Source organism: Salvia hispanica, chromosome 4 (genome assembly GCF_029641045.1).
Source record: "Salvia hispanica isolate PSC_SH4W2 chromosome 4, Shi_PSC_v1, whole genome shotgun sequence".
In the NCBI taxonomy this organism is placed as follows: domain Eukaryota; kingdom Viridiplantae; phylum Streptophyta; class Magnoliopsida; order Lamiales; family Lamiaceae; genus Salvia; species Salvia hispanica.
This window is the reverse complement of record NC_142695.1, coordinates 9,012,447-9,021,520: the sequence shown is the minus strand read 5'-3', so window position 1 is coordinate 9,021,520 and position 9,074 is coordinate 9,012,447. Positions and strand designations below refer to the sequence as shown.

Here is a 9,074-nt window from a genome sequence, read left to right as displayed (position 1 = left end):
TTTGAAAAATAATAAAGAAATAATTCAAAATATAAAAATAAAAAATTGAAAATGAGGCCAAAAACTAATAAAGTATCTTCAATTTGTTAACTAACTATATTTATTATTTTAATATTTAACTAACAAATCAAAATTACTAATATAATTTTATTTTGGTGATACAAAATTTGATGGTTTATCATTACTCCTTAAATAAACCAACAAAAGAAAATGCCAGCCGAAACGCCTTTCACATTGCAGAGGTGGTGGCAGAGCAGGATTACAGCTGGTCTTGGATTGGCATGCTATTTCTGATTATATCAAACAATTCTTTCTATTGTACTATCACAAGATTTCTAATATTAGTAATCAATATGAATCAAGGTTTGATTTTTAACAGTCTTGTTCTATCACAAGATATGTGTTGCTCACACAATTCTTTCAGATCAGATGATATTTGTAGTTACACCCAAAATCCCACATTTCCTTCACTTCACTTATGGCTCTCGGCCCAGTTTCTCTTCAATCCATTCTAAGAACAGCGCCACTTCGCTAGCTTCGACACTCAAATCCATCTCGTCTTCCCCTTCGTTAATCTCCCATGGTCAGCAACTGCATTGTTTCATACTAAAATCAGGCCTCAATTTCGATGTCTTCATACAGAACAGCTTGATCAACATGTACTCCAAAACCGGGATGTTTTCGTGCGCGAGATCCATTTTCGAAAGCTCCCCGACGCTGGACTGTGCCTCCTTCAACATAATAATCTCAGGGTATCTAAAAAACGGCCGTTTGGGAGATGCCTACAAATTGTTTGAGAAAATGCCGCTCAGAGATTGCATCAGCTATACGACCATGATTATTGGGTTTGCTCAGAATGAGTGCTATGAGGATGCGCTTGCCCTTTTTAGGGAGATGAGACTGTTGGGAGTGGTTCCTAATGAAGTGACGATGCAGAGTGTGCTACCGGCTTATGCGCGTGCTGATGGAACTAGAATCAATGCAATGCTTCTGCACGGCTTGGTGGCGAAGCTCGGTCTTGATATGTGTGTTATTGTTTCGACTAATTTAGTTCTTCTTTATAGCGTTTCTTCGTCTCTTCATGATGCAAGAATGATCTTTGATAATATGGTGGATAGGAATGTGGTGGCGTGGAATGTGATGTTGAATGGTTATGTAAAAGGAGGACTGGTTGATTTGGCTAGAGACCTATTTGATGAGATTCCAGGGAAGAGCACGTACTCTTGGAGCACTATGATTGGTGGATATCTACAGGTCGGGAGGTTGGTGGAGGCGTTGGCGCTCTATTGCGAAATGAGGCGCACCGACTCAAGACCTAATGAAGTCATGCTTATTCACATTGTCTCTACTTGTGCACAGGCAACTAGATTGCTCGAGGGTCGACAGTGTCATGCTTTGGCACTGAAGATGGGGATGAACTTCCATGACTTCATGCAGGCGACATTGATTCATTTATATGCTGCGTGTCAGCAGGTCGAACTTGCTTATTTGCTATTTCAGGAAGGAACTAAGGATGATATACCTTGTTGGAATGCCCTTATTGCAGGGCTAATGAGGAACGGCATAGTAAATGAAGCTGCACGTTTGTTTAGTATAATGCCACAGCGAAATGTTCTCTCTTGGAGCTCGATGATTTCTGGTTATGCACAGAACGGGAAGCATAGACTGGCCATTGAAGTTTTTCATGAAATGGTTGGTAAAGGGTTTAAGCCAGACGAAACCACGATGGTGAGTGTTTTCTCAGCGATCTCTGGCTTGTGCGCATTGAAGGAGGGGAGATGGGCTCATCAGTTCATCCGTTGCAACTCAATACCAATCAACGACAAATTGAGTACAGCCATCATTGGTATGTATGCCAAATGTGGGAGCATTGATTCCGCTCTAGAAGTATTTGATCAAATCCGAGATAAGGCCAGAATAGTCAATCCTTGGAATGCAATTATATATGGCTTGGCCATGCACGGGAAAGCAGAGGCATCCCTGAGGATTTTTGCAGACTTGCAGAGTCGGAAGATAAAGCCTGATTCAATCACATTATATGGAATTTTGAGTGCTTGTTGTCATGCCGGTTTGGTGGAAGAAGGGAAAAGCCATTTTAGGAGCATGACAGCGGAGTATGGTTTAGAGCCTAATCATAAGCATTATAGATGTATGGTGGATCTGTTAGGCCGAGCGGGGAGGCTGAACGAAGCAGAAGAGCTTGTGCAAAACATGCCTATGGAGGCGGATGCTGTCACTTGGAGCACGCTGTTAGCAGCATGCAAAATGTACGAGAACATAGATGTAGGAGAAAGAGCTGCTCGAAACCTGGCTAGAGTGGAACCATCATATGGGCCGGGTAGAATTGCGCTGTCTAACCTTTATGCAGATGCAGGCAGGTGGAACGATGCATTCCTTGTGCGGAGAGCAATGCATAACGAAAACCTTGCGCGATCACTGGATTGTGGTGTTTCACGTTTGTGTAATGCCTTAGATCTAACATAACTGATTTGATGAGGTGAAAGTATGAAACTGCATTGCTGTTTTGCTGTCCAAATACTAAAGAGATACTCTAGATTGTAAGGTCTTGTTTTTTGTAGGTCCCTGCTGCTAAGGATGTGCAATATTCCCTAATATCTAAAAACCGATAAAACTAAAATGCAACGAAAATAGAATTTCAGTAGAGTTACGGTTTTATGAAGTAGTAAAAATATCAAAAAACAGAACCGAATTGGAAGAGTATGGGTTTGATGCTCATTTTGTCTCAAGTTTGCAAACAAAATAGCTATTCTGTTGAAACTGTGCAGTAGTTACTATGAATTCAAGAAATCATAAACCTTCCATTTCTACTTTGTACACATGTTTCTGTTGGGAAAATTTGGGGTTACTAGTTTTCCTGTATAAAGCTTTTAGCTGATCCACACAATCTGTATCTATACATCCTTAAAAGGAAGGTTTTTTAGGGTGAAATTTTAAATTTTGCAGATATTTCAGGTGCACTGATCGGAATGAGAGAAAAGCTATAAAAACTGGTTTGTCATTTGGGAATCTTGGATGATCTATTCTTGATTATGTTTTCCCTTTCTACAGTTTTATTATGATTAGTTTCTTTATGATCTTGTCGACGGAGTACTACATATTTGATCCTATTTACAACATGTATGCCCATAAAACAATAAGAAAGAGATTAACAATTGTCTTGCTGAAATCATCTGCACTTTGCCAGAAATCTCTGCATATAAGAAATAGTCATGCATAAGAGGATTAGAATAGGAGAGTAGATGAAGATGAGAGTGAGAGCTGTACAATTTTGATGAGAGTGAGAGCTGCACAATTTTTTTGCAGGCATCATTCTTGACATCCAAGAGAAAAGCAACTGTCAGCACACTCTCTTACATGTTACAACCAACAGACTATAGAAGCAATGCTTTTTTACATCTCTCTCTACCATCTTCAGTTTACTGTGAGTTTTTCAGGCACTATTCATTTTAGAATTTGCAGATATAGCAGTTGAAGGAACTCTTTTTTTCTTAAACTTTCTTTCTTCTGTTTTCTTTTTGGTTTAGTTTGCAATCATTATCTAATATGTAAAAGATTATATGAGTATTGGTGAAGATTACCTTAACTTAAGGGCTGTCTTGACTCGAACTACTACTTAATTCAATGATGCAGTCTGCAACAAAATGCAAAGAAAGTAAGAAGAAAATAGAGATGCCCAGAGTCCTATTCATACAAAAAAAATGTAAAGCCTATCACTCTATATGATTGCAAAATTGGTGTGAGTATTGGTGTGATTTAGTGTGAGCTAGCTACAAAATTGTAGTAATTTTTTTAATGAAGATTACCTTAACTTAAGGTCTGTCATGACTCCAACTACTACTTAATTCAATGATGCAGTCTGCAACAAAATGCAAACAAAGTAAGAAGAAAATAGAAATGCCTGTTAAGGGTCGATCCCTTAACAAGATTCCGACGGCGGCGTGATAAAAGTGGATGTCGCGGGCTTGCCCCGGGATCAAATCCGATTTAGGGTTGCAGAAAATAAGAAGACGTAAAGTTTAGGAAAATATGTTATTTCTTGACGATCAATTCATAACACAATCTCCCTTTTATATTCTAAGGGCCCTAGATCATTCGACTCTCTTTTGCGATCCGGGAAAGAATCACCAAGAAAACGCAGAAATGAGCTTATTGGGCTCGACTCAACATATAATTAAATAAGTTCACGTGGGCCACAAAACCCAAAACAATAACTAACAAAATAGATTGAAAATAACCAAGTACTACTTGCTGATCTGCTCGACTCCTCAGCGGGAAACATAGTCTCCGTACTTCACTGGTGGGCGTCGAACTCTCTCGTTGTTCCTCCTACCTTCTGGACTGGTGGTCTCGTTTCCCCTTCCTCTGTCGCGAACTCCGGTACTGATAGGGCTGGCAAATCGTGCGTGTCGTGTCGTTATCGTGTCGACACGATAACGACACGAACACGATAACAACAAACACGAACACGACCCGTTAAGAAAACCTCGAACACGAACACGAACACGACCCGCTACCCTCAGATACGAACACGACACGAACACGACACGAACCCATTAACGACACGAACCTCTTCGGGTCAACACGGCACGATAACAACACGTATTGAAAAATGAGATTGTAAGCGTCATTTAATAAGTAGTGAAAAATGAAAATAATAAGACTTAATAATATTAAAATATTATTTGTTAACGGATAACACGAACACGACACGAACACGCATTGTTAACGGATAACTCGAACACGACACAAACACGACATAAAATTTTCGTGTCCTTAATGGGTCGACCCGATAAGGACACGAACCCAATAAGCTCTGACCCAAACCCATTAATTTTGTGCCGGTTCGTGTCGTGTTATCGTGTCGTGTCAAAAATTGTCAGCCCTACCGGTATACTCTCCTCCAATTCCTCCTCATCCCGCACTATCTCAGTTCCCCTGCACTCTCGTGTGTTGCCTGCGATATTGTCGGGATCAGCTCCGTATCAACTCCCCCCGCCTTAAGAGGCTCCTTTCCCCAAGGAGTAAATCAAGAAAGTGCTCCTCGATCAAAGTCATCGGTTCCCACGTTGGTGCAGCTCCACCATCATCACTCCATTGCAACTGCCCTTCCTCCCTCGTGGAACCATCACACCACACCACACCACACGTCTGCTCAGCAGGCGAATCGGTAGCAATGGCATGCCCCCTCGCGAACACCACTGGAAAATCTGCAGTCTCCCTGGACGACCCCTCAACAAACGGGCGCAAGAGGCTGACATGAAACATATCATGAATCCTACTTCCATCCGGCAACTTCAAACGGTAGGCCACAGGACCGATACGTGCCGAGATCTCAAATGGCCCATAGATCGTAGCGCCAATTTGGCTGATATTGGTCGAGCAACATAATGCTGACGGTATTGCTGCAACCTTAGAAGCACACGATCACCCACTGCAACTTCCATATGCCTCCTGTGGCGATTGGCTAGTGCACGCATACGATTTTGTGCCTTCTCCAGATTTTTCTGCAAAGCTACGATTAATTCTCCCTTCTGTCTGATATCCTTCGCCACATCAGGCGGTGTAGCTGCCGATAGCGGTGCCGCGATCAGAGCAGGCGGTTCCCGCCCATATAAGGCATGGAAATGGGAAGTTTCCAGCCCCTCGTGGTAGAAACAATTCAGGGCAAGTTCCGCCCATGGTAAAAAATTTGCCCATTTCACCGGACGGTCTACCACAAACGTCCTCAAATATTGCTCCAGCCCCCGATTCCGAACCTCAGTTTGCCCATCCGATTGAGGGTGGTAGGCTGTCGAAAAATGATGCTTCGTCCCACTTAGCTTCAACATGTGTTCCCACACCTCGTTAAGGAACAAGGGGTCCCAATTGGACACCAGAGTCTTCGGGAAACCGTGATGTTTGACCATTGTGTCATTAAAAAGGTTTGCCACCCTCCATGCATCAAATCTCACCGGAAGAGGGGCGAAGTGTGCGTATTTCGACAATTGGTCAACCGCGACCAAAATTGTGGTGTATCCCCGTGATTGCAGTAGACTCGTGATGAAGTCCATTTCTTAGAGTAACAATACTAATATTTCTTATATACCAGTTGTCACTATCCAAGATGACATGATTATTAGATAATGAAAATCCGCACGTATTGAAAAATCAAAGTAACATATAATCAATGCCATATGGTCATCATTGTTGCTATACTTTGTTAGGGATAACAAAGTTTATCAGGAAAACGCGACTAATGGTATATCAAAGAATAGGTGATAGTAGAAAGTGGAAAATAGTGAATCAAACAACCTAACTTCAATATTTAGCTCGGAAAATAGATGAATAAAATGAACTTCAATCCTCTTGGATTGAGTATAATTATCGAACATTGGTGCCGTATACTATAAGAGATGGCAATTCACTACATTATAATTTGTTCTAACATAAGAAGCAATTAAAACATATATAAAGTATCATGCGAGAAGAGCTGACAGTTTAGATTTAGCAATTTTCAACACCTCACCTCATCAACAATTGCACTCAACTTGTACAATTCTGAAAAAATATGCATGACTGATTATTTACGTGCTAAGAGACACATGTCGAAATAATCATAAAATAAATAACAAGTTTTCTCTTGCAAATTTGACTGAGCATGAGGTTTTTTCACTAAAAAAGCTCGAGCATACTAATTTCTTTTGTAAGCTAAAGTTCAATCATATTCTAACTTTATTTAGAAACTGCCATATTTGAACATTTGTTAACCCGAAAAGGTGGTCATCTTTTACAATAGTATATTTATGTACACTAATCTGAGTAGGGACATTCACCTAACTAGGATCTTAATTAGATTAAGGTTATTTCTGACCCCCAAAGTAGTTAAATTCTAAAATATAAAATAGAGCAGGACCAAACATAATTGCCATTTAAATGACTAAAGTCATGCTTCAAAAATATTTTGTTTATTAAAAGGAAAGTCCATCTGATACGCTTAAATCTTCAATTAAAGTTTTTGCTCCGATCTTATTTTGCTTGCAGTAAAGCCTTTTTAGAAAGCAAAAAAAAAAAGAAAAAAAAAAGATAACATACTGATCAACATCAAGAATTTTTTTAGTTCGAGTAGAATGCATGCATCCTAGTCCTACTGAATATTTATTCTATTCTTTCACCTCTTCTTAGGGATTTCTGAAATTCTCTTGCACTCCTTCCGTCATTCAAGATGTCCATATTTTCTTTTTAATTTATCCCACTTAAGATGTCTACTTTCTATATTTGAAAATAAATCTCTCTCTCCTCCCTCCTAATTAAAATATTCAACTAATTTTTTCTCTTAATTTACTTCAACTAACAACTCTTCTCCAAATTTCGTGTCACTCAAGAACGTGGACATCTTAAGTGAGAGACATCTTGAATGGGACGAAGAGTATTAGTTAAATAAGTGGATTTAATTATTCGTCGTAGCTAACCCAAAAGCTGATCACTTTTAATTAATTATTCCAAAAACTATTAATACGAAAATTAAGTCATAATGAATTAATTGGTAAGAGAGTATTTTATTAAAGCATAAATAAATCTCGGAAAGTAATTAGTGGGTCCAGAACCCAAACATTAATTTAAACTCCCAGACTCCAGTCCACATTTTTGCCGTCGTTAGATTCCTCGGCCTAAGTAGGAAGGGATCCCATCCCATCACTTAAAATTCATATTAGCCCAAACATTTAACTAATAAGTCCATCAGTCAACAAAAGATTCACATTGCAGAGGTGGACTTTGATTGGCATGTTGTTTCTGATTATATCACGCAATTCTTTCTATCACAACATTTCTAATATTAGTAATCAATATGAATCGAGGTTTGATTTTACTATCACAAGATACGTTTTGCTCACACAATTATTCAAATCAGATGATATTTGTAGTTACACTCAAAATCCCACATTTCCTTCGCTTCACATATGGCTCTCGGCTCAGTTTCTGTTCAATCCATTCTTAAGAACAGCCACACTTCGCTAGTTTCGGCACTCAAATCCATCTCGTCTTCCCCTTCGTTAATCTCCCATGGTCAGCAACTGCATTGTTTCATTCTAAAATCAGGCCTCAATTTCAATGTCTTCATACAGAACAGCTTGATCAACATGTACTCCAAAACCGGGAGTGCACACCAATTTGCTCTTGTCTTCATCCTTTCGGTAGCTAGGGTTTCTCGGCGGTTGGTGATTTTGTGCGGCGGGCGTTCGATTTCGGTCGAACACAGCTAGTCCCACTCTGATTTCGGCATCCTTGGCTTCTGGGTTCAGTAATTTTTCATTCACGGACTCCCTCCTGACCAGTCCGTAAGCTTTTCTCGCCGTCGGTATAGGATCCATATTCAGGATTTCTCTCTTGATTTTGTCGTATCGGTCATCCAGTGCCCACACGAATTGGTACAACCTGTGCCTCTGTGTATTTTGGTTGTATTTCTCAATGCTGGATGGAGTGTCCATTGGGTTTGGATCTCTGGTGTCAATTGAGATCCAAAGATCTTGCAGTTTCTGCCATAGATTTTCTAGTGATAAATTTCCTTGTCTCATACCGTATGGTTGTCTGTGCAGGTCTGAGATTTGGAACTGATCGGCGCCGCTCCCGTACGTCGTGGCTAGACTTTCCCATAAGTCGTAAGCCGTTTCGTACTGTGAGACCTCATTGACGAGGCTGGCGTCGATGTTGTTGATGATCCAGTTGAAGCAGCAATCATCCCGCTGCTGCCATCGGTTGTAGTTTTGATCCGTCGGTGGTGGAGGGTCTGTAACTTCATCTATGTGAGATGCCAGACCTTTTCCCCCGGATGGCTCGCCGCATCAGTTTCACCCATAGGGGATAATTGTCCCCATTGAGTTTCTCTGTTAGGCGCACCTCGCCTAATGATTCCAGAGATGAAGGTTGATGGTTTGAGTTTTTCTGGGACATGCTTATCCTCATGAATTCAGCGAATTGTTCGGCTGAAAGTGTTATGGGTTGGTTATTCTTTGGAGGGGTTTCTGATTCTGAATCTGACATTCTTGTTGGTTATGTGTTTGAAGGGTTCAAAAAGG

The 9,074-nt window shown here is 40.4% G+C and overlaps 1 protein-coding gene across 1 annotated transcript; it reads left to right on the top strand.

Moving 5' to 3' along the window:
- Positions 1 to 247: 247 nt before the first annotated feature.
- On the top strand, positions 248 to 3,483 carry LOC125195730 (pentatricopeptide repeat-containing protein At5g19020, mitochondrial-like). The gene is made up of 2 exons (XM_048093918.2): positions 248 to 1,025; positions 1,119 to 3,483. Exons 1-2 carry the CDS (start codon positions 430 to 432, stop codon positions 2,482 to 2,484), a joined length of 1,962 nt encoding a protein of 653 aa, XP_047949875.1. The 5' UTR covers positions 248 to 429; the 3' UTR covers positions 2,485 to 3,483.
- The last annotated feature ends 5,591 nt before the right edge of the window (positions 3,484 to 9,074 follow it).